This window comes from Poeciliopsis prolifica, unplaced genomic scaffold (assembly GCF_027474105.1).
Source record: "Poeciliopsis prolifica strain line A6 unplaced genomic scaffold, Auburn_PproV2 SCAFFOLD148, whole genome shotgun sequence".
NCBI lineage: Eukaryota > Metazoa > Chordata > Actinopteri > Cyprinodontiformes > Poeciliidae > Poeciliopsis > Poeciliopsis prolifica.
The window spans coordinates 339,724-365,921 of record NW_026562523.1 but is presented as its reverse complement, the minus strand read 5'-3'; the positions used below and the strand labels follow the sequence as shown (position 1 = coordinate 365,921).

Here is a 26,198-nt window from a genome sequence, read left to right as displayed (position 1 = left end):
TTTACAATAATATATTTGATAATGAATGTAGAAATTATTATTTTATGGATAAAAAGAAGATAATAAATTGCTCCTGTGCCCCCTGGTGGCCATGGTAGGTACTGCATGCTTCACGGTGACGAGCTGCATCCAAAGGTCAATCAGAAGGTCAGTTAGTAAAAATATGTCAAAAAAGGGGGATCCTTCAGGGAGGGAGGAAAGGAAGAGGAGGAACAGAAAGAGCCAAGATAAGTCTGTTTTAATGAGTCTTTATAATATAAAGATAATAAAGCTACTAACAGAAATGACCTTGACGACCGGTCCGGTCCAGTCCGGTCCGGTCCAGTTCTACAACATTGAAGCTGCGTCTTTGTGTGAAACTGAGTTTGAAGGTTAATGAGTTGATTCTCCTGGTGGATATTTCTGAGGTATTTTGGCTCAAACTGTTTGAAGAGGTTTGATATGAATAATTAAAACTGATCAGATTCTGATATTGACCAGCTAAATGTTGAGAGGCTGCAGCCGCTGCAGCCGCTGCAGGGCGAGCTGCAGGGCAAGCTGCTCTCTGCTGCAGCTGATTTGCTGTTTGCTGCTAAGAAAAATCATTTGGAGGCTCAGAACCGACCCGGTACCGGTCCACTTTCCAGGGGAGAAAGACTCACCTGGAATAAATTAGATTTTAGCTATTGGAGCTGAAGAGAAATGAATTGAATGTGTTTCTGCAGCGATTGCAGTTTTCTGCCGATTCCTGGTTCTGACCTTTGACCTGCTGATTTTGGCTCATATGAATTTATTGAGTCTGAAATGTTTCTGAATGTAGCAGCAAAGTCTCTGAGTTGCTAACAGTGAATATTAGCTGTAAACGTTGAGACTGACCTGGTCTGTCAGTCCAACTGACAGACCAGGTATGACATCCAGAGATGTCCATCATCTCTGGATGATGGACATCAGATCAGCTTCACATGTCAGTATCGGCCGATCACGATGCCCCAAAATGAAGGAAATCGGCTCCCAGAAATCAACGGGTCCATAAATCAGATGGTCAAATAAATGTATCTATTGTACATGTATATAATGTAAACAGCCAGAGATGCAATAAGTTTATAGCAGGTGTTTGAACAATCTAATGATCGGACTCCTGATTGCAGCCGGTCCACATTGTTAGCAGAACCAGAGGGCCCAAAACCTCATTTGGCTTGGGGCCCCATGGAGGCTTGGACCGGACCTGGATTGGGTTCTGGTTCTGAATCAGATTCCAGGAGTGAAACATCTGTTCCTCTCATCCAGGTGAGCACATCTGCTGCAGATCCAACATGGCTTCCGAGGAGTCTCCTCCAGGTGAGGGAGCAGGTGAAGAGGAGCAGCAGGAGGCAGCAGAAGCAGACTGGAGAGGTGGAGGAGCGGACGTGGGCCGGCCACCGAGCGCTGCAGGCCGGCCGGCCGCAGGACGCGCTGCGCTGCTTCAAGCAGGCCCTGCAGGCCGCTGCACAGGTGAGTCAGACAGGTGAGATTAGCTGGTGGTGTGTAGCGGTTTGTAGTCCTTTGGCGGTGTGAGAACTCCATTTCCCATCCTGCCCCTGTGTGTCCAGCTGCAGGACTCTCAGGTTTTGCGCGCCTGCTCCTTCAACCTGGGCGCCGCCTACGTGGAGGCGGGCCGACCTCAGAGAGGACTGGACCTCCTACGCCGGAACCAGCCCGGTCCAAAAGCGGAGCGGCTCCCAGATTTGCAGTTCAACACGGCGCTGGCCCACAATGCACTTGGGCAGTACCAGGAGGCCGCATCCCACTTCCTGCGGGCCGCTCAGCTTTACCGGTCACAGGGTGACGGAGGTGGCGAAGGCGACGCCTGCATGGAGCTGGGCCGCTGCTGCAGCAGAACCCAGGTCAGAACCAGGACCGGGTCAGAATTAGAATCGGGTCAGAACCAGGATCCAACCTAATGAAAAACCAACTGAATGCCAATTTTCTTGTAAGTTAGGTTCCAGGTTTTTTCTAGGTATTATTCCAGGTGTTTTCCAGGTGTTTTCTAGGTGTTTTCCAGGTGTTTCCAGGGTTTTCTAGATGTTTCCAGGTGTTTTCTAGGTGTTTCCAGGTGTTTTCCAGGTGTTTCCAGGTGTTTTCTAGGTGTTTTCCAGGTGTTTCCAGATGTTTTCTAGATGTTTCCAGGTGTTTTCTAGGTGTTTCCAGGTGTTTTCCGGGTGTTTCCAGGTGTTTCCAGGTGTTTCCAGGTGTTTCGTGTCATGTCTGCTGCAGGACTGGCCCCAGGCGGTGCAGAGTTTTCCTCAGAGCAGCAGAGTTACAAAATGGCCTCCATGTTGGTTCTGCAGCCGCCGCCCTTAGAGAGGCAGGAAGTCACTGGTCCAATCAGATCTGTCCAACCCATGATGACATCAGCAGCCTGCTGACAGAGTGTCTGAGTTTGAGCAGCAGTGTCAGCGACCTGAGCATTCTGGGTAATCACCCTTCCTGGTCCTAGGGGCTGCTGAGACTTCCTGCAGCGCCCGTCAGTAACTCCCTCATTGTCCAGGTGAGCTGTACCTGTCGGTGGGCGTGGCCTACTGCCGCATCAGTGCTTCCAGGAGGCGTGAGCTGCTGCGGCGAGCCGTGGAGCTGGCAGCTCACCGCCCCCCCCTGCTGGCCAAAGTCCTGCACAATCTGGGAGCGGCGCTTAACGGCGCAGGCGACTTTAGCTCAGCGGTGGAGCCGCACCGGCAGGCGGCGCGGCTCTACGGTGAGCCATGGAAACATTCAACTCAGGCGTTGACCTTTACCTGTTCTCAGTGTGACGTTCAGGTGTGTGTACCTGCAGGCTCTCAAGGTTGCCGTGGTGATCAGGCTCGATGTTTCAGTAACCTGGCCATCGCCTGCAGTCACCTGGGGATCACCAGGAGGCAGCAGAGAGCTCATCCTGGCTCTACAGGGATTCAGAGACACAGGTACCAAGAGAAGGTGTGCTAACGAGGACCAGGTGTGCCAACAAAGAATAGATGTTAGCACACAACCTGTGCTTGTTAAGGACCAGGTGTGTTACCTGTGTGTCTCCACCTGTGCAGGCGACCGCCTGGCTGAGGTCCAGGTGTGTGAGCGTCTGGCTGAGTGTTACCTGAGGCAGAAGAAGCTGCAGAAAGCTGTTGAGCTCTACAACAGGCTCTGAACGCGATCTCTCAATCCAAGGTAGCACACCTGGAGGTGAAAGGTCACCCTGAGATCTGAGCCATCTGCTGAATGGGAGAAGTTGAGCCAATCAGAGATTGGCCCACAGATCATGGTGTTGTTCTCAGGAGGCTGAAGGAGTTCAGGACCGGCTGGTGGAGCGTCTGACCGCAGCTCTGCAGCTCAGTCTGACTGCGACACGGGTGCAGCACCTCACCTGCAGCACCTCACCTGCAGCACCTCACCTGCAGCACCTCACCTGCAGCACCTCACCTGCAGCACCTCACCTGCAGCACCTCACCTGCAGCACCTCACCTGCAGCACCTCCCATCCTGACTCCTCCCACCCAGCTTCAGGTATCTGATAGTTAGAAATCAGTCCATTTTTTTCCTTCTCCTCTCCTCAGAGGCCACGCCCCGACAGGCACCGCCCACATCTGCCCCAACCCCACAGCTCACCTGGTCACCAGGACGACAGGTGAGTGTCTGCGGATGAGGGAACCCAGAGCTCAGCGTCTCATTCGGTCTCATTGCTGTTCTCACAGGAAGCTTGACGTGGCACAACGTCTGGCAGCCAATCAGCATTTAGATGAGCAAAGGGCGGAGTCTCCAGGTCAGTTTGACCTTTATCATTTTCTGTCTTTTGTTGCTATGGTTATACCTGATTGTGCTCAGGTGCAGCAGCTGAGTTGAGCTCAAGTGGACGGGCAGTGGCTGATCCAGAGGGCGGAGTCACACCTGGACGACACCTGTAAGATAACAGCATTTCATTGGTTCATCTGATAAGTCCAGGTGTAGAAAAGTCCGTCTGTGTTTCAGCTCAGAACCACCAGAGGAGCTGCAGCAAGGTGAGTCGGCTGGACTTTACCCCCTGCTGCACCTGAGCAGCAGGTCGACTGGAGCTGCAGGTGAGAGCTACCTGTTTGTTTCCAGGTGAGCACAGACAGGTAACTCACATCTGCTGATTGTTCTGTTTTTTAAGGACAATAAAGTTTTTGAATTATTGAAACAAACTCTTTGTGTTTCAGTGAAGCTTCTTCACCTGAGCAGGTGGAGCCCAACCCCACCTGCTCAGGTGATCTCAGGAAGTCAGGGTCACCAGAGGCCAGTTGGAGGTCCCGCCTCTGTTCTTTGATGTAACCCTCTGATTGGACAATGGACTGATGATGTCAGACCTTCATCAGCTCTGCATCATCATGGCTTCCTGCTGCAACCCTGGTAACCCTGGTAACCTGGCAACCTGGTAACCCTGGTAACCCTGGTAACCTGGCAACACTGGTAACCTGGCAACCTGGTAACCCTGGCAACCTGCAACACTGGTAACCTGGCAACCTGGTAACCCTGGTAACCTGGGTTTGAATCTGGGAGTCAGAGAAAATATTGCATTGTGATTTATTGTAAATATTATTTTATAATCACTGTGGAATTTTTAAAAACTAGAAGCAGGTCGGCCAGCAGGGGGCGCTGTGATGCTGGCAGAACGTTTTCCCCATTAAAGATGGAATACACCACCGGAGACAGCGCCACCTACCTGTCTCTACAATCAGCGCGGATCTTTGAACCTTTTCAGGAACTTCCTGTTTCAGATCAAATTTGAGTTTGTGAACATTTTAAACATCGGAAGCAATTTGATCTGAAAACATTTCATTTTGTTTCATTTCACGCTAAATCTGGAGTAACTATTCATGATAAACACTTTAAATCCAATCTGATCTGGATCAGAACCGGAACCAGAATGACTCAGACTGATTCAGGCTGACAGTCTGAAGCGTCAGCAGCTTCCTGGACCAGAAGGTTCTGGACCCAGAAGGTTCTGGACCCAGAAGGTTCTGGACCCAGAAGGTCCTGATATTAATTCATTCACACCTGACGCTGCAGGAGGAAGATGATGAGGAAGAGGACAGATTGAGCTTCATCAATAAATTCTTCCTGTTGCGTCTCAAATGGATGTTTTTAAAGATTCAGATTTACACACTGACACACACACACTGACACACACACACTGACACACACACACACTGACACACACACACTGACACACACACACACTGACACACACACACACTGACACACACACACACACTGACACACACACACTGACACACACACACTGACACACATTAACCCTCAGCAGCTGCAGGCTCCGCCCCCTTGTTGCAAGCTCCGCCCATTGCTGCAGGCTCCGCCCCTTGCTGCAGGCTCCGCCCCTTGCTGCAGGCTCCGCCCCTTGCTGCAGGCTCCGCCCCCTTGCTGCAGGCTCCGCCCCCTTGCTGGAGGCTCCGCCCCCTTGCTGCAGGCTCCGCCCCTTGCTGGAGGCTCCGCCCCCTTGCTGCAGGCTCCGCCCCCTTGCTGCAGGCTCCGCCCCTTGCTGCAGGCTCCGCCCCTTGCTGGAGGCTCCGCCCCCTTGCTGCAGGCTCCGCCCCCTTGCTGCAGGCTCCCCCCTTGCTGCAGGCTCCGCCCCTTGCTGGAGGCTCCGCCCCCTTGCTGCAGGCTCCGCCCCCTTGCTGCAGGCTCCGCCCCTTGCTGCAGGCTCCGGGTCTCCAGTTTTCATGCTCTGTTTCGGATCAGCTGCTGTGGATCGTTATCTGGACCGGACCTGATTCTGCTGGTTCTGTTTGGGTCGGAGTTCTGGGGGAACATGAGGAGGAGAGGAGCAGAACACCGGACGCGGGCCTGAGGAGCAGAACCGACTCAGAACTGCTGAGCAGGTAAATCACCAACTCCTTCACAATAAAAGCATCCAGATGACGCCGAGTCTCTGAGTGATGGAATTCAGGCGGTTCTGGTAGTTCTGTTCACCAGGTGATCAGAACTACCAGGTTGATGTTCTGTACTGTCTGTCGGATGTGTGTGAGCAGTTAGTCTCTAAGCATCAGGTTTGATTCTTCAGTTTGACGGTCGAGTTCTGACGGTTCTGTTGGTAAAAGTGGAAGAAAGTGAAACAAACATCTGGATTAAAATGTTTCGGTCCGTTTACAATCTGGACGCGGCTCCACAGTCCATCAGAGAAGTTGGAGCAGGTTGCCACGGCGACACCGTGAACACAGAGCGGCTAAAAATAGCGTCAGGCTGAAGCTGATCTGACTGCGGCAGCGCGGCGCGCGCGGCGGCAGCGCGGCGCGGCGGCAGCGCGGCCGGAGCGCGGCGCGGCCGCAGCGCGGCGGCGGCGCCACTGCTGCGTCCCGTCTGGATGGATCTGGTGTCAGATCAGCAGCAGGAGATGAATGGAACCAGGATCTAGTGAAGGTGCTGCCATCATCATCATCATCATCATCATCATCATCGCCTGACTTCTCCTGAGAGGTGAGAAGGTGTTACCATGGAAACCCTCAGATCGTTATCTGGACCGGACCTTGTGAGGACAGGAAGTGGACAGAAGGTTCTGATGGACCTCCGACTGCAGGTGAGACGGCAGAGAACAGCTGCTCTAAAGTGTCCAATCACAGCTCAGCAGGTGATTCTGCCTCCATCAGAACAGGCGGCCCGTCAGAACCACCAGAACCGGGTGTGGCTCCGAGTGGACCTGCTGTCTGAGCTCACTCCGCTCTTCTTCCCCTCCTCCTCAGGATGTCAGGAAACGTGTCATCTCTGGCTCCACCCACCAGTGCGTCTCCTCCACCTCCTCTCAACGTCTCCCAGTATCCTCCCCTCACCGACTGGGAGCCTCCCAGTTTCACCCGAGCTGCTCAGTTCCGGGTCGGCGCCACCTCAGTGCTCTTCCTGTTTGCCGCCTGCAGCAACTTGGCGCTGCTGGCCAGCGTCTGGTGCGGCCGCGGCCGCCGGCTGTCGTCTCACCTGCGGCCGTTGATGCTGAGCCTGGCGGCGGCAGACCTGATGATGACGTTTGTGGTGATGCCTCTGGATGCGGCGTGGAACATCACGGTGCAGTGGTACGGCGGCGAGGCGCTCTGCAAACTGCTGTGCTTCCTGAAGCTGTTCGCCATGCACGCCGCCGCCTTCATCCTGGTCGTCATCAGCCTGGACCGCCATTACGCCATCCTGCACCGCTGGACGCTCTGAGCGCACACCGCAGGAACCGCTGCATGCTGCTGCTGGCCTGGACTCTGAGCCTGCTGCTGGCCTCCCCACAGGTAGGTTCACCAGGTGGAAATCATCGTCCTGTTCAGGCACGATTCGCTTTAGTCTTAGGTTGCCGTCCACTTGTTTGTCTCACCTGGACAGGAAACTCATTCTCTGCCTGACTCTGGTCTTCCTGAATGGAAATCAGATTCCCTCCCCTGCTGTAGCGACTGAAGGTCAGGGATGCATCGCCATGCATTGTGTTTGCAGCATCACACACCGTGCAGGTCAGCTAGATAAGAATAGTCCGGCGGAGTGAAGAGATGTAAAAACTAACAGCTTATCATGTCTAAGCAAATGGGAATCCCACGGCGTTCCCAGGCCAGCCGGGACCATCGTCCCTCCAGCAGGTTGCGGTCTTCCTGTCCCCTGTGGGACCTGAACTCCTCACAGGGAGCCTCCATCCCGACCAGGAGCCTGAGCCTCAGCTGGTTCCTCTCCAGGTGGAGGAGCGGCGGCTCCTCTCTGAGCTTCTCTCTGAGGGAGAGCCCAGCCACCCGGTGGAGGAAACCCATCTGGGTCGCTTGTATCCATGACCTGGTTCTCTGCCGTGACCCAAAGCTCATGATGATGGTCGGAACGTAGATCGACTGATGAATCGAGAGCTTCGCTTTCTGGCTCGGCTCTCTTCACCAGGACGGACCGGTCCGGCGCCGTCCGCCTGTCGGTCTCCGCTTCCTCCTTCCCTCATTCATGGACCAGATCCTTGACCTCGTCCCCTTGGGCAGGACACCGCCCTCCACCCGTCCGGCTTAGGGTTTGGGTTTTGATTATGGATCAGCAGACATTTCTGCCAAAGAAGGATGAAGTGAAGGACATAAACGGGTCAGTCAGCACATTCTCAGATATGGAGGCTGCAGGACACAGGAGTATCTGACAGCTCGCAGATAATGTGCTACATTTCAAGCATCCAGTGCTGATTGTGAAAGAGGATTTAGTTTTAATGAATCATATCAGAGCATCATCCAGAGATGTCTTGAAGTGGCAGGTTTGCAGCAGCTGATGCACATAAAGTCACAGCAGGAAGCAGACGGAGCATCGACAGTTCAGCCACTGGAGAAGTGAGAAAACTGTGGAATTCAATATTTCACAAGATCTAATGCTGCAGCACTTATTTCATTGTGCAAATTGTGAATGTTTTACTGTGAACCAAAAGTTACGTCTGAAAGGTTGCAACGTCTCATTTCTCACCTGCTGAAGCAGAACATGAACAGAAATGTTTTTTGTTTCCTCATTTTAAGTCCAAATCGCTGAGACTAGAAACAAACTCATGGAAACTGCTGCTGTCATTGGATTGGTCTGATAAGCTTGATCAGATTAGAACAGGTGTGGGCCGCAGCGCCATCATGTGATGCTGCTCTCACTGGTCCTGTGTTTTGCAGGAAACGTTTTTTTTTTTCTCCAAAGAGTTTTTGTGGCGCAAATGGCTCGCATTTTTTGACAGTAGACTGACAGTAAAGAGGGCAAGGAGAGGGGGCAAAGGTCGCCGGGCCCGGGAGTCGAACCTGCGACGTCCGCGTCGAGTGTGCTAACCCTTGCGCCATCACAGCACGCTGTACATGAATATATAATGAGCGGGTCACATGACCGCGTTCCTGCAGTGAGAAAACGAGCTGCAAGAAACCATGCGACGGAAAATCCCTGCTGGAATGTTCAGAGGATTAGAGAAACACGCTGCTGGTTCCTGGCAGGAAACGCTGAGCCAGCTCTTTGTGCTGCAGCTCTTTCTCACTCTGTTTTGTGCTGCAGCTCTTCCTCTTCAGAACCATCCGTCTGGATGCCGCTGACTTCACGCAGTGCGCGTCCCACGGCAGCTTCGCTGGCCGCTGGCAGGAGACGCTCTACAACATGTTCCACTTCGTCACGCTGTACGTCGTCCCGCTGCTGCTGATGAGCTGCTGCTACAGCCGCATCCTGCTGCACATCAACCGGCAGCACCTGCAGCACAAAGGTACACCACCTGGTCCATACACCTGCAGCGCCACTATCACTCTGAGTCACACCTGGGATGTGACGCACCTGCTCACCTGTAGTTGCGTTTGCTGTTATGCTGAGAAATGCGTCCCCTGTAGCTCCGCCGCATCGCTCTAAACTGCCGCATATTGATGAGAAAACGGGCTGAAATCCGACCGAAGAGGAAACTTTTATAGATATTCGTAACATTATCACGTTTATTAATCATGTAAGCCCTAAATGGTGGGTTTTATTTTGCAAATTAATTGAAATAAACACAGATTTTTTCATGTTTATTGAGACATATTTTCAGTGTGATGACAAGTTCTCCGCAGCTGCTTTGAAATTCCAAGATTTTTCTTTTAACACCATAAGAGCTTAAAGCTTTACAAACCGAGGCCCAGTTACGTAGAACATTTTATATCACGCTTAGCTGTCTAGTGTATTAGTGTAGGGGAGACGCGTTTTTAATTTCTGAGCCTGCTAATATTGCATCCTCTGTCTATTGTCCTGTTCATATGAAACTTATAGTGGGAACTTAGGGAACAAGTGTCATTATGTAGAAAATGTCATTTCCAAGTTAGCAGGTTGTGCATTTTTTGGCAATATGGATTTCTAGCGTGCCAAGATTTGCATCCCCTCTATTTTCATCAAATATGATCAAATTGATATAAAACTCATACCAGCAGTTCTTACAACTACTTTGGTTATGCAGAAAAATGTAATTCATATTAACTGTTTATTTGTGCAAGTTAGCAGAGGATGCATATTTTGCCATAGCAAATTATGAGCTGCTGATATCTGCATGCCCTGTTTTTATTTGATCTTATGAATTAATTATATCACAACAAAGGGTCAGACAGCAATAAGTGGTTCCACAATCACAGTCAAGAAACCCCAGCAGACACAGACTGATGGCTGTGAACTACTTAAGAGTTGGATTTGAGTAAAGTGGGTTTTTAATGTCTGTCCTTTGGCTCCACCTCATGATGATGGAGGCCCCTCCATCATCCGCCTGCTGTCTGGTGCTTCATGCCCAGGGAAGGGCCACCCAAGGCAGACAGCACCAGACAAAGTGCAGCCTGAAGACTCCAATGATGAAGAAAACCTTTCGATTTCGTGTTTCCTCGCCCGGATGCGGGTCACTGGGGCCCCACTCTGAAGTCTGGGCCTCCCTTCTTGGGCTGCTATCCCTGTGACCTGATCCCCGATAAGCGGAAGAGGATGGACGAGTTCTTATTGAATATTTCTTACTGTGTTGTGAAGTATGCATGTCTAAGACCAAATAGTCGTCTTAGAGGTGAGGAAGGTCAAGCAGGGGCCTCCAAATGTTCCTTGCCAGAAAATGCATGTCCTGCAACTTGGAGAATTAGGATAGTAATGTGTTATATGAAATGTTCTAGACAATGACGCGTATGCTCTGAGCTACTAGAGTGACTTTCAAATCTGTGCGACACTTTTGAGGTGAAAAACAGGGCATGCAAACATCGGCAGCTCAAAATTCATTTTGCCAAAAAGTGCATCACCCAAGCTTAAAAACACAAACAGTTACGAGTGAAATAGCTTTTTCTACATGATCACATTTGTTCCCTTAATTGCTGGTATGAGTTTCATATCAATAGGATAACATTTGAGGAAAATAGAGAGGGAAAGCATATTTTCATATTGCTGAACAGCTCCTCCCCTGCCAGCAGGTGAGTCGCCCCTGCGGCGCAGCGGCACTGACGTCATCCCCAAGGCGCGGATGAAGACGCTGAAGATGACGGTGGTGATCGTGCTGTCCTTCGTCGTGTGCTGGACGCCGTACTACCTGCTGGGGATCTGGTACTGGTTCCAGCCCGGCATGCTGCGGGTCACACCTGAGTACGTCCACCACGCCCTGTTTGTGTTCGGGAACCTGAACTCCTGCTGCGACCCGTCATCTACGGCTTCTACACGCCGTCGTTCCGCGCCGACCTGGCCGACCTGGCCGCCTTCTGCCGCCGCACGAGAAGCCGCGAGTCGCCGGACCGCCTGTCCGCCCGGCGGGGTCCGCACAGCGGCGAGGACGAGGCGGCGCCCCGCTGACCAATCACAGCCCAGAACGGAACCACGGGACGCGCTCTGCTTTTATTCCTTCGAGGTTTTGTTTGCTGAATCCGAATAAAATGTTTCTGTGATTCTGATTGGTCACAATATTGAACATTAATCCTGTGCTCTGATTGGCTGATAACCAATTTAGAACCTGACATGCAGTCCAGCAGCGCCACCTGCTGTCCGGGTAACTACGGAGCCCTGGAGGGGACATGGGAAGTTTCCTTTTGCGTTCTCTCGTAATAACATTTCTGCAATATTTGCTGGTCTGGTTTGAACACAGCCACAGTGTTTATGAACCGATTGGTGCAAAAACTGATAGAAGACCTGTCAGGTGATTTATTACCCGCAGTAATAATAGTCCAGATATAGTTTCTCTTCTTTCCTACTTATGGGAAGATATAAAACTTCACATATTTCATATTAACATCCATGGAAAAACCTGCTATTATAGCAGAAAGTATGATGAGAAAGGCTGACAGTATTCAGTCACATGAACTGATCAGAACGTCACTGCGAGGGAACGCAAAAGGAAAACGTCCCCGTGTCCCTTAAGGGGCTCCGTAATTAACAATAAACAATTCAATCATGATTGATACTGAATAATATGTATTAAATATGCGTATGTACATAATGCCTGTACATGTTTTATTCATGTTCTAGGAGCTCCACACCTTCATCAGTGACTCGTCTCTCCCTCCTCTTCCTCACATCGTCTTTATGAAACATTAAAACTAAAACAATTACACATAAATAACAGTCTTTGCCACCTTGTGTGCATAATATAAGGCAATAATTCAAACTTGTTCAGATTTCCAAAATCTTACACCAAACACTCTCCAATATTATCTGCTTTTTACTGGTGGACACAAAAACTGTTTGGTAATATTATAAACAGCGATATGTGCATCTTACTTGTGAAATGTAAACTCCCGAGATCCCCAAGATGGCCGCCGCCGCCCCAAGATGGCCGCCGCCGCCCCAAGATGGCTCTTCAGCGAGAATAGGCAGGAGCAGCCATGAACCGTCTGTTGTTCTTGAACGTCTGTTTGCAACGTTTTATTTATTATATTTTGAAGCATCGCATTAGAAATACTAAAATATAAAATCAGAAACGCTTCAAGAGTTTCCCACAGCAGATCACTTCAAACCACGCAGTGAGAAACAGAGACCGTCTGAAACTTATTTATTGTAGACCATCTCATTGGACCCGACCAGAACCGGGCTCAGTGTGAAAAGAAGCAGAACTTCAGTCCAGTTTCTACATGAATAACTTTTATTTGGTGTCTAAACAACAGAGAGAAGAAAAATATTCAAACATTCCAGAAAATTTATTCAAAAAAGACCAAAATCTCCATCAGAATCAGTTAAAGCTCCGAGTTCTCTAGAAAACCATTAAAGCATTTCATCATTGGTTCTAGCCTCAAATCGCTAAGATCTACAGCTTCTAGAGCTGCTCCGGCCGGAGGGTTCTGGTTCTGGTCCATCTCCAGCTGGAAGCAGTTTTCATCTACAAAGAGTAAAACGGGTCCGAGTTCTGGACCCACGGGAATCGTCTTCACATCATTTGGCAGAGCTTCCTGTCCGCCGCCGATGGCGACGACCGAAACTTAGCTGACAGAAGAAAAGTTTAGAAACCAGAACAATTAAAGGCTTCGCTCTGCATGAAACCGGGCCGCTTCAGAACCGACACGAGTCAGCAAGAAGCTCCTGGCAGAGCGGACATGTGACCCTGAGGACAAAGGGGCGGGGCTTAGCGGGGAACTCGTGTCCTGCAGTGCTACGCTGGGACTTTAAAGGGACAGGTCCATGTTTTACTGGAGGCTGTCCTCAGGGGTCAAGGGTCATCATAAAGACTTGTAACCTAACTAGGTGAACTCCCAGGCCTTCTGTGGTTCTCCATATGAATCTCAAAGGTCAGAGGTGAAGGTGGAGCTGCAGGTGTCTCCATCTGTCTCTCATTTGGTCGTTTGGACTCGTCGTCCAATAGAAACTCGTCGAATCTGGTTCAGAACTTCCTCTTTGGACGCCATTCAGCGCGTTAATATTTGGCTCCAACACATCACAGGTACGCTGAAACATGGCCGACAGGAAGTGGCCACGCCCATCTTAATGTGTTCATAAAGAGAGGGTGAGGACGTCCCACAGAGAGGCGTCTACCATGTCCAAACTGTCCTGCTTCACCTCTGCAGCAGCTTAGAGGTCAGAGGTCAAGGGACAATCATGGAGCTTTTGGTTGTGAGGTAGTTTGGCCTGAGCAGCAGGAGGTCAGAGGTCAAAGCCTGAGGTAGAGAACTCTGTTGCCACCTGCTGGCCAGAACGTGGTAATCCCTTTGGTTCTGGCCCCAGAGGCCCGGCAGGTCCGCTACCTGCTCAGGTGGTTCTGAGGCCCGGTTCTGGTCGGACCGGCGGGAACTCGGCACAGTTGGTGATCAACGGAAACGACACCAAATTAAAAAAAAAAGTTTTGGTTTGAGCAGGAAGTGACTCTGATTCCACAGAGGACGGTCCAGGTCAGGGGTCAAGGTCAATGTGACCGGGTCATCATGGTACCAGGTCAGAGGGGCTCAGCTTTGGCTCAATGTGGGAGAGGAAGTGGACAGAGCAGAGGTCAGTCTCTGCAGCTTCATCCTCTGGAGGCGGATGAGGCTGTGGGGGAGGGAGGGGGGGGGTCAGGGGTCAGACGGAGGGGGCAGAGGGAGGGGGGGGCAGAAGGAGGGGGGGCAGAGGGAGGGGGGGGCAGAAGGAGGGGGGGCAGAGGGAGAGGGGGGGCAGAGGGAGGGGTCAGAAGGAGGGGGGCAGAAGGAGGGGGGGCAGAAGGAGGGGGGGCAGAGGGAGGGGGCAGAGGGAGAGGGGGGGTCAGAAGGAGAGGGGGGCAGAGGGAGAGGGGGGCAGAAGGAGGGGGGGCAGAGGGAGAGGGGGGGCAGAGGGAGGAGGGGTCAGAAGGAGGGGGGCAGAAGGGGGGGGGCAGAAGGAGGGGGGGCAGAGGGAGGAGGGGTCAGAAGGAGGGGGGGCAGAGGGAGGAGGGGTCAGAAGGAGGGGGGGCAGAGGGAGAGGGGGGCAGAGGGAGAGGGGGGGCAGAGGGAGAGGGGGCAGAAGGAGGGGGGGCAGAGGGAGAGGGGGGCAGAGGGAGAGGGGGGGCAGAAGGAGGGGGGCAGAAGGAGGGGGGCAGAGGGAGAGGGGGGCAGAAGGAGGGGGGGCAGAAGGAGGGGGGGCAGAGGGAGAGGGGGGCAGAAGGAGGGGGGGCAGAGGGAGAGGGGGGGCAGAGGGAGAGGGGGCAGAAGGAGGGGGGGGCAGAGGGAGAGGGGGGGCAGAGGGAGAGGGGGGGCAGAGGGAGAGGGGGGCAGAAGGAGGGGGGGCAGAAGGAGGGGGGGTTATCCGGTTCCAGATTCAGCAGATGGATTCGACTCGACCATGATGGTCACTGGAGGAGGGGCGGAGTCACATCTCTGCAGGTGGAGCAAAAGGTGATGATCAGCTTGGTTCTGATGGTTGTGATCAGAACCATCAGAACCATCAGTAGACTCAAACACATATTATAGCTGAAGCTAATGCTAAACCACCAAATACAAAAATTATCAGCAGAAGCTAACGTTAACCACTTAGCACATTTAAAATATTAAAAAACTTAGCAGAAGCTAACGCTAATGTGGAATTCTGATGAAATAGTGAGTGTAAATGAATTATGTTAATGTTTTTTGTGTGTGTTGCTCAGAGGCGACGGTTGTGGAACGAATGTTTTGTTCTCTCTTGCTAATGGCTGCAGCGATAGCACTAATAATTGTTAAATTTAACAATTTAACAATTATTAAATTGAAATGTTGTGGACTCAGCCACAGTATCTCACCTGACTGTTTGCCACCATTACTCTAACGTTAAGATATCCTCTGTTTCTGATTCTGCTGCATTTTATCACTTTAATGTTTTATAAACTGGATGACTAAAAAAATGTGACAGAAAGCTCATCCAAATTATGAAAATGGGAAACATTTTATGGCAATAACTGCTTCAAGTGCCTCAAATAAATGGCAGCCATGTTGGAAAATGATGGTCATCCTGAAATTCTATTGCTGGGTTTCAGATGATGCAGCACCCAGTGCAGATGGAGGACAGGAAGTGGATTTCTCCAGTGAAAACAAAGCCAATTTCATCACAAGTAGCTAACGCCCTTGTGATGAGGTTTTGTGACCTTTTCAAAGGTTTCAGTCACAAGGGAGTTCATTATGAAAACTTAATGAAAAGAGGAGAAAAGTGGCCTGTATTTTTTTGAAAGTAGGCTGGTGAAGGTGTTCTGACAGGAAGGCAGGGACAGAGAGGGGAAGACGTGGTAAGGAGTCGAACTCGCGACGGGCGCGTCGAGGACGAAGGCCTCCATACTGGGTTGTGCCTCCACAGCACAACCAACCCTACGTTATGTCTCTGAGCCTGGATCTCCTGCTAAATCATTTATTTAGCTTCTGTAAACCCGCTTCATGCAGGAGTTGTACGTTGGTGTTGAGTCGTTGTAGGATTCAGGTCCAATGTGGGTCGACTGTTGGCTCCCATCTGCAGAAACCCAGACATGAACCGTGTGGGGAACAGTCAAAGTCTGTGTGGCTGGGTAGCTTACGTTTCATTTATTTAGCTTCTTTACCATGAATGAACATTCTAGTTTCTGTCTGGGACTCGGCACTGAGCTAGCGGCAAACAGCGTTAGCGCTCTGAGGACAACCAAGCCACGGCAGAAATAATATCTGACCTTACATATGAATGCTCGTCTTTCTAAGCAGGGTTAGCTTGTTGTTAGCGGTAGCATCGTTATCATAGACTGATTACTTAAAATCAGTCACCCGGCAGAAACCAGTCGACGGCCATTTAATGCTTCTTTAAATTTGACCCAACGTGAATCTAAATGATTTTATTCTCCAGGCTTTTGGAAACGTTCTTCTGCCTCACGGTGGAATATGAGGCCTGCAGCTAACGCTAACGCTAACCTCCATGTTATAAGAGAAGTCTTTTTCAGAGACAATACGAATTATATCCTAAATATACACATATTTTTTCTAGATGCCTCGTCTGCTTTAGCCTATTCAGGGCGTTAGCTACTTGTGATGAATTTAGCTTTGTTTTCACTTCCTGTCCTCCATCTGAACTCAGGTCCACCTGGAGTTGCTGCGGCAAACAGGAAGGGGCGAGACAGACCACTGTCTCATACCTTATTTGGAAACGGGACCACTGCAGTCCGGAAGTGAAGGGGGCGCTATTTCCTATTTCCTAAGCTCCTTCTCTCTGAATATCACGCATCATCGGATCACATGACTGAAACCCAGCAATTGGCTCACTGGAAGATCAGCGCATGTTAATGTTTCTGCCAGAGTTGAAACACCGACGCCACCCAGTGCAGGATTTAGTTGAAGCTAATCGCTCAGGTGTTCTCCTCACCTGACTCAGTTCAACAATCTCTGCCCTTTGACCTTTAGCCCTCTAACTCCGTTCAGGGTGCTTGAAGTCTCCCAGCTCCTCTCCTTCCTACAGATAAAGCTGAACAGAAACAGGAAGTTGCAGGTCATAGTGAGAGAGGAAGCAGACAGATGATGATGATGATGTACCCGTCTGTACGCCAGCAGGATGAAGAGCAGCAGCAGAGGACGCAGGCCAGGCCGCTGTGGACGCCGACCAGCAGCGTCGACATGGACGGGTCGGATTGGTCGCAGTTACATCTCTGACCATCTGGGGGCAACAAAGCTGTCAGGTTTCCCCTTGAAACTGGGCAAACTGGTTCCAGCATTAGAGGCTCCGCCTACCTGCTGCTGAGGCTCCGCCCTCTGCCAGAGACACCAGGCGACGAGCGGACGGGCTGTCTCCGTTCCCGTTGAACGCCACCAGCTTGATCTCATAAACCGCCGCCGCTTCTACACACACACACACACACACACACACACACACACACACACACACACACATAAACACACATACACACACATAAACACACACACACACACACACATAACACACATACACACACACACACATAAACACACACACACACACACACACATAAACACACACACACATAAACACACACACACACACACATAAACACACACACACACACACACACACACGAGGTTACCCTGAGCCCCCTGGCCAGGTGGAGGGGGCGGGGCCTCCACTTCTACACCTGGCTCAGTAGCGTTAGCTGCTGCTCACCCAGGTGGACATGGTGTGAGTGTTGATGTGTCCTGGGAAGACTTCCTGCCCCTGGAGATCGGGGTTGGAGACCCCATGGTACTGCAGCCTAAAGCCCTCCACCTTCCCTGGCTTACTGGGCAGCTCCCAGTACACCTGCATGGCCGTCTGGTTCAGCACCTTGGTGAAGAAACTGGGAGTACTGGGAACTGTGGAAGAGACAGAGGGTGACGTCAAGCAGCACAGACCAGGGCGCGTGGCTCAGGTGTGCACCAGGTGGCGTACCTCCGCCCAGCGTGGTGGCGGTGACGGCGGCGGACGGCGGGCTGCCGCCCTCAGCAGAGTACGCCTTCAGGTAGACCCGGTAGCTGGTGGCGGCCTCCAGGTTCTGGACGTCGTGGCTGAAGGTGTTCTGGTCCACGGCCTCCTGCAGCTCCGCGCCGTCGGGTTCTGGGAACGCAGCCGAGTCAGAACCTGCTTGACAGACCACCCGGCCCGGTTCTGACCCGGCCCGGCTCTTACCTCCCAGTCTCCGGATGTGCAGCACGTATCCGATGACCCGCGGGCGTCCTGCGGGTCGGGCCGGTCCCAGGTGAGCCGCAAGCGGTCGGCGCTCATGGCGGCGGCGCGTAGCCCGGCGGGCGCCTCGGGCAGCGCTGGCCCCGGCGCCACCGCCAGCCGGGCGCTGGCCTGGTTGGTACCGGCGCCGCTCTCCGCGATGCACTGGTAGATGGCCTCGTCCTCCGCGGAGATGCGCGTGATGGCCAGCGTCCTGCAGGGGGTTGAGGGATCGAAGGAGTCAGAAACCGTTCCAGACCCGGTTCCGGCCCGGTTCCGGCAGCCTTACGTGTTGCCGTTGGTGAGCTTGACGTTGGCGCCGGGCGCCAGCAGCTTGCCGTTCTTCAGCCAGATGAGGTGCGGCTGAGGGACGCCGGTGGCGGTGCAGCTGAAGACGGCGCTGCCCCCTGGTGGCCGGGAGACAGACTGCGGCCACTGAACGAACTCTGGAGGAGCTGCAGGCGACACGGCAGGTTAGCAGGAAGCCGCCAGCAGGGGGCGCCGGCAGCAGGAAGAGCCACTCACTGAAACTTCAGGATTCATTCAAACTGTGAAATTTGTGATGATAAAAAAAAAACTAAATAGTATTAGTAACGTGAGAATATTGGATTAATTAGTAACCTTCTGCATGGCAGGAAAATCAGGTGGAAGGAAAAAGTATGCTGGAATCAGGGTCCCTGCAGCTTGGAGAGATTGTGATCCAGGAGTTTCTCCAGAGCTGCAACGTGTTGGGACAACACCACTGGGAAGGTTGCCGTAGCGATGCAATAAACAAAGTGTCTTTCTGGGCTGATGGTCCTGATGATGATGATGATGATGATGATGATGATGATGATGATGATGATGATGAAGAGCAGCAGCAGCTGCAGTCGCCTCTTTGCTCCAGCAGGGGGCCGCTCTCTGGGATTTCCCACGCTGTCGTCCCGTCAGTGAACTCATCTCTCTTTCTGAACTTGAACTTCTTTGTGTTGGTGTTTAAACTCCACTTTGACCTTTGACCCCTGCACCCCCACAGACAGACAGGTGCTGTCTCGGCTCTGGCCGCCTGTCGTCACGGTAACCTGAAAACCCCACTCACAGCTCCCGAAGCCCCGCCCCTTTGGCTTTAAATGCAAAGAAAGGGGAGTGGGCGGGGTCAGGGTCAAGGGCAGATTGTGTGTGTGTGGTGTTTTTTTACTGGAGAGAAATAAAGATGTCTATGAAGTGTGGAGGTGCACGCACACACGCATGCACACACACGCATGCACGCACACACACACACACGCACACACACACACGCACGCACACACACACACACGCACACACACACGCACACACACACACACGCACGCACACACACACACGCACACACACGCACACACACACACACACACACACACACACACACACACATAGGGATGAAGATGATTCAGATAAATTTCAAAGACCTAAACTGGGAGAACTGGTCCAGTTTCGTCCAGGTTCTGGTTCTGGTCCAGATGCTGCATTATTCATCTTCCTCATTTGTTTGGACCGCCTCAGAGAATTGACCGGTTCTGTGACTAACAGAACGTGGTTCTGACCCAGATGGGTCGGCTGGTACTGACTCTGCAGATCAGAGGTTCTACTGCAGCCCAACAGAACCGGGATAAACGGGTCCATCAGAAGTTCTCTGCTCAGTGGCAGGGCGGGTCGGGTCGGGTTCTGTCGGGACAGACGGCGCTGCTGTGGGAACCAGATTCTCATTGTGCGCCGTGTCTCTTCTCATGCTAATCAACATGCTAATGGCCTGACCTCTGACCCCACAGCCCCCCCAACCTCAGGCTGAAGGAAGCTAAGCGATCTTCATCTGGACTAGAACCAGAACCCTATGGTAGCAGCCTGCTGGTTCTGCTGGATCCAACAGATTAACCTTTTCCTGCGTTTAAAGCTGCCAGGCTGGCCGGGGTCATCCGGGGTCATCGGAGCGCTCGCTGTAGTCATGCTGCTACGCTCCTCTTTCTCAGAGAGGAACTGATTGTAACAAAGAACTGAAAACCATGAACTGATTCAGAATCTGTCTGATCCGATTGGTTCTGGATCGGCCGGGTTCGTCTGTCAGGCCAGAGGTCCAGAGTCGTTTCTTTGCCCAGAATGCTGTGCTGGAGTTCCGACCGGAACCAGGAGGACGGAGCACATCGACCCAGTTCTACATTCGGCTCGGCAACACTATACATGAAAGACCATCGGGTTCTGGTTCTGGTTCTGATCTGCATCCAGAACCAGAACCAAACGAGGAGAAACAGCTTTCAGCATCTATGCACCACAAATCTGGAACAAACTTCCAGAAAACTGTAAAACAGCAGAAACCCTGACTTCCTTTAAATCTGGACTGAAAGCAGCTGGTTGGTTTTATTTGAATGGAATCAATTTATTGACGACTTATTGATGACACTTGACTTGATTATTGATTCTATGATGCATGACTTTATGTTTTCATGCTGTAAAGCTCTTTGAGATGCTTTGCTGCTTAAAGGTGCGACACATCAAATCTGCTCCGGTTTACCTTGGACCACCAGGCGTCCCAGCGCAGTTCTTCTGGACCGACTGCCGGGCCGGTTGGCGGAGCAGACGTAGACCCCGGAGTGCTGCAGAGACGCATCCGAGATCATCAGGTTCCCCGTCCCCAGGACCTGGACGCCCTCCACGCCGATGGACCCCGCTGGTGGCGGAGGACAGGACAGGACAGGTGAGGACAGGTGAGGACAGGTGAGGACAGGCAGACAGCTGATGGTAGCGTTACCAAGGCGGCTCCAGGACACAATGGGGCGTGGGTTTCCTGTTGCCATGCATTCCAAGATGGCGGTTTGGTGGATGTTGATGGTGAGGTTCTGAGGTCCAGAGAGGATGACGGGCTCCTTGTAGTTCTGGACCCTGCAACTGGACCCACAGAACCAGAACCTTCAGTGAAACGGCCCAGACCTCAGAACCACCGATCAGGTTTGTTCCGTTCGGGCCTCGGCCGGTTCCCTTACCGGTGACGGACAGCCGGGCCTCCTGGCTGTAGCGCGTGTTGGCGATGTTGGAGGCGACGCAGCGGAACAGGCCGCCGTCGGAGCGCTGGACAGCGGTCACCTGCAGGACGCCGTTGGGGAGCAGAGTGTACCTGCAGACAGCCGGGAGAGACGTGAGGACGCGGCTCTGGAAGCTTGCCGGGCAGGAGCTGCAGGTGAGGAGGGTCACCTGGGGTCAGCGGCGCTCAGAGGGAGGCCGTCCTTCTGCCAGGTGATGTTTGCCTCAGGAATCCCGTTCACCTGGCAGCTGAGTCTGGCCACCCCCCTTCGTCCACCGCCAGAGACTGTGGGTGGGACAGGAACTTTGGGAGCGCTGCAGGATGGAGACAGGTCAGTTCAGGAGTGCTGCAGGTGGGGGATGATGTCACATGGTGCAGGTGTGACTCACAGGCCAGCTGCGCCCGCGCCTTGCGGCTGATCAGCAACCCGTAGCGATTCTGCGCCGCGCAGTCGTACTCGCCAGCGTCCGACTCGTTGCTCTCTCGCCTCTTGGAGAAGTTCTTGATGAGCAGCGTGCCGTTGGCCAGCACCGCCACCCTGTCGCCAGTTGCAATGGGAACGCCGTTACGCCTCCAGGTGATGCGACGGGCCCCTCCCCTTCTACCTGGCAGTGCAGCAGGGGGCGGTCCCTGACAGCGATCACATCTCTGGGCTCCATCAGGAAGGCGAGCTCCGAGGCTCCCAGCACACCTGGAGGGCAGGTAGGAGAGGGGCGGGGCCTCAGCTGGGGCACACGGTGACAGTAAGGTCTGCCTGTAGGCAAAACTCAGGCACAGTTCAACTCACTGCAGGCTCTACTGAGGAATGAGAACCATGGAGACTGATGAAGGTGATGATGAAGGTGACGATGATGATGATAATGTCAGCGTTCCTTCCGGTCGCGCCTGCAGGCAGAACTCTGGGTTAAAATCAAACTCCTGAAATCGGGCAGAGGGCGGAGCTACTGCTGCGCGTCAGTAGAAAGACAAACACAAATTTTGGTGCTGCTCTCTAAATTTCATCAACCACAGTCCAGAGTTCTGCTGCAGCTAACAGGAAGGGCGGAGGACCGCTGGCAGCATCAGACCTTATATGGAAATGCACTCCGGAAGTGCTTCCTGTATTATCCTCCCGTTTCTATTTTCCTTTGAAATCTGTGATATATTTTTTATAAGTTTTAACGTTTTAGCTCAACAAGCTCTAGTTGGGTAACCCTGAGATCACTAGATCCTCTTAAGATGGCGTCTCTGAGAAAGTCCTTCAAGATACAGGAAGTCAGCAAAGTTGAGCTGAATGTCCAGGAACGACAGCAGGAATTTAAAACTTGCGTCAGTTTCAACAGGTTGGTCATCGAGAGAAACTGGAATCACTTTCAGGTTTTGTTTATGTCATTTAATTATCTCTATTGCCTTGAGAATGGAAAAAAGGTGTTTTATAAGATAATTGATCTTTTACAGTTCCAGTAATGCCAGAATTAATAATAAATAATAAAGATTTGTGCTATTCTGATTTAGTAATGTAATGATATTAGTTGTGCTACCCCCCGCCTCTAGAGGCAGCATCAGACCCAAAAGATGCGACTGAGGAGCAGATTTAGAAGAACACAGGAAGCTACAGAATTTGTTAAAACTGTGAGCTGCACTAAGTAAATAATAGAGAAGATCAAATTCATGCTGAGAGTAAAAATCCTTCATAAAGGTGAAAATATATCACAGATTTCAAGAGAAAATTGAACCATGAAACCGAGGATGAAGTAGGAAATGGCGCCCCCTTCACTTCGGAGTGCAACGGTCCCATTTCCATATAAGGTCTGAGGCTGCCAGCGGTCCGTCGGCCTTCCTGTTAGCTGCAGGTTTTCCTGGCCTTCCTGTTAGCTGCAGCCTGGTTCTTCTCACTCATCCTAACAAGCGTCAGACCTGAAGCGTTTGGTGTGAACGCAGCGTTAGTCCTGACGTCATGTGACCAGCTCCACCTGTGAGGTCGTTATTAAAAAGGTGACTGAATGTCCGCAATCTCATTGGCTGAGCCACTTCAAAGCGGCGTTTGATTGGTCCTGCAGTTTTTACATGAGCCACAGGTACAAAACCCTAGAATAAAATGGCTTCATGAGCTGATCCAGTGGATCGGATCTCCAGACCTTAATGAGCTCATCATTCTGTGCTGCAGCCGAGGCTCACAGACGGCGGACCTCCAGGACCGGACTCCGACTCTGTGGTGTTTTGAGTTTCGTTACGGTTCTTCAAACTGAACCGAACCAGAACCGATGGTCTCGTTTAGCCACCCAGAGTGGCTCGAGGAGGCAGAACCGAACCGAAGCTGGACCGGACCTGACTGGGCGGAACCAGGTTCTGAACCGGATCAGTCCAGTCAATGATGCTTTGCTGGTTTCTTTAGAAACATCTAAACTGATCATAATAAGTAGCTGAACTCACTGCATTGATAACCGATCAACTGGAACCAATGAGTCAATGAATCAATGAATCAATGAGTCAATGAATCAATGAGTCAATGAATCAATGAATCAATGAGTCAATGAATCAATGAATCAATGAGTCAATGAATCAATGAATCAATGAGTCAATGAATCAATGAGTCAATGAATCAATGAATCAATGAATCAATGAGTCAATGAATCAATGAATCAATGAGTCAATGAATCAATGAGTCAATGAATCAATGAGTCAATGAATCAATGAATCAATGAGTCAATGAGTCAATGAATCAATGAGTCAATGAGTCAATGAATCAATGAGTCAATGAATGAGTGAATGAACTGAAATTACTTTCATAAAGTTCTTCCAGATGATCGGAGGATCCGATTGGTCGGTCTGTGAAGCTGCACTTGAACTCAGCTGCAGTCTGCCTCCCCACCCCCCGCCCCCAGCTGAGTGACCTCTGACCCCCAGCATGAATGAAAACAATCAGAACAACAAACCGGACCAGACGCGATCCCCCTGCACCCCACTGCAGCTGTCAGACCCACCAGAACCTCCAGGTCGTTCTGGTCCAGAACCAGAACCAGATAATAACAGAAACACTGATAGAAACACAAAACGTTGCTGCAGAATAAAACCCCTGAAAACATGGCAACATGTTTTTCTATGTGGAATCGAACCAACAACCCCAGACCCGGCTGCTGTTTGCGCTGTGGTGTTGCCAGAGCGATGGAGTTGATTTTCTTGATGTTTTTGTTCATTTTTCTGAAGAATCAGGCAATGAAGAAATGATTGAAGTTTTTACCCAAAACATTTCAAGCTCTTTTAAAAACTGTTTATTTGATCAAAGCATAACTGAGAAATTTCTAAAGGTTAAATTATTTCTAATACATCGAAAATTAAAAGTGATTGTTTCCATGAGCCGTAAATAAATGAAATATTAAGATCTGTGTGATTTTTCCCTCCCATCTGTGGTTGACGAAGACATGCTGGGCCCGGCGGCGAAGGCGGCGGCGAAGGCGGCGGCCCGGCGGCGAAGGCGGCGGCCCGGCGGCGAAGGCGGCGGCGAAGGCGGCGGCGAAGGCGGCGGCCCGGCGGCGAAGGCGGCGGCCCGGCAGCGCTTCGTTGAACCGAAGGTCCAGCATCATCATCATCACCCCCCTCCCTGAGGGGGAGGGGCTCATCATGGGGGGCTCTTTCTACACATCCCCCCATCCCTGAGCAGCAGACAGGCCCAGAGGTCAGGAGGTCATGAGACCGCCCCTACAGGCCCCGCCCCCCGACTCTGAACGTGAACTTCACGGCTCCAACAATTACCCCCCCAGGGGTAAATCCTTCAGCACCCTGAGAACCAGACAGTCTCCCCTCATCCCCCCTTGGACAGATGTCCTTCAGTCTGCTGCTGAACGGGTCACTTCCTGTTCAGGTGAGTCACCCGGGTCAGGTCAACCTGGGTTCCTTTAGCCCACTCCTCAGATGAGCCTCTATTCCAGAACCACTGATCCAAATGATCACATGACCACCAAGAGCTGCAGAAACTCACTGATCACCTCCAGGTGTGGCAGAAGGGAAACATGCAGGCAGGAGGCCTGAGGAATCTGCTTCAGACTCAACCAGTTTCCTCCCAGTTTGACCAGCTGCAGATCAAACTGGGAGCCTGAAAGTAAAAACTGGAGTGAAGACAAAAGAAAACAAAGAGAAAAGGAGCAAATGATGGAGGGAGGATGAAGAGAGAGGAACAATGTTGATGATGATGATGGTTCTGGTTCTGATCCGATCAGATTTAAGCATCAGCAGCTTTTAAACTGATTTTCATTAAACCACACTGCTGTGTTTTTATTGGTTAGATAGAAAAAGAGCTGCTCTGATTGGCTGAAGCAGAAAAGCCTCAGAACAAACAGGAAGAAACGTAAACCTGGAAACTTTACTGAAGAAGAGGAGGAGAAAGCAGGAAATGATGAAGAGGACAGAATGTAAACCAGAAGACAATCAGATCCAGAACCTCAGAGTTCTGTTGGTGTCTGGTCGGTGAACAGAACCTTTGGTTCTGAAACAGAGTCTGACCTGAGCAGCAGATTCCCAGCAGCATCATCAACATCTTCATCATCAGGCTGCGCAGCGTCGTCTTCTGGTTCTTCTCTTCTCTGCTACAGGACCCGGTTCTGACCCGGTTCTCCTCTGGCTTTGACCCAGTTATGCTGCAGAGCCTTCTTGCTGCTGCTCCGTCTGAAGTCGGGATCCAACTGAACCAGACCCCAGAGACGCCTGGCTGATGTGGGGAGGGGCCAGAGAGGGAGGAGGGGTTAAAGGTCAGACAGAAGGGACAAGGGAGAGGAAGAGGAGTTTATATTTTATGGCATCAGAACGACGGAACCAGAAACTACACTGAGGTTCTGACTCGTTTCACTGGTTCTGATCATCAGCAAGTCCAATCTGCCAGATTCTTTAGATTCTAGAAAAGTTCTGGTTCAAACTGGATCTGAAGCTGATCAGAACCAGTCCACCAGAACCAATCCTTCAATGTCCTCTCAGTCCAGAAGTTCTGTTTCAGCCCGGTTCTGCTGATCCAAGCAGGAGAAAACTCTACTTATTTAATGTCGGATCCATTTAGCTGCTGGTTCTGTTTAGGTTCTGAGGAAGCAGTGAAGCCCTCCAGCTTGGACCCGCAGAACTGATTCGGTTTGAACTGCAGCATCAGAACCAGTTCAAACCCAAACCCGATCTCTATGTGGAGATCTCACAGAACTAACGGGCCAATAACGCTGGTTCTGGTTCTGAAACATAAAGGA

General features: G+C 51.6%; 1 protein-coding gene and 2 pseudogenes across 1 annotated transcript; 2 read left to right on the top strand and 1 right to left on the bottom strand.

The window, feature by feature from the left end:
- The first annotated feature begins 163 nt into the window (after window positions 1–163).
- Window positions 164–4,318, top strand: LOC129355839 (tetratricopeptide repeat protein 24-like; annotated as a pseudogene).
- A 1,338-nt stretch (window positions 4,319–5,656) lies between these two features.
- LOC129355858 (gonadotropin-releasing hormone II receptor-like) lies at window positions 5,657–11,865 on the top strand. Its single transcript, XM_055025473.1, is given in 6 exon segments — window positions 5,657–5,839; window positions 6,698–7,134; window positions 7,137–7,222; window positions 8,961–9,162; window positions 10,859–11,080; window positions 11,083–11,865. Coding segments are annotated over 5 exon segments (1,095 nt in total). The 5' UTR covers window positions 5,657–5,839; window position 6,698; the 3' UTR covers window positions 11,232–11,865.
- A 2,746-nt stretch (window positions 11,866–14,611) lies between these two features.
- LOC129355846 (immunoglobulin superfamily DCC subclass member 3-like) lies at window positions 14,612–25,634 on the bottom strand (annotated as a pseudogene).
- Between the last annotated feature and the right edge of the window lie 564 nt (window positions 25,635–26,198).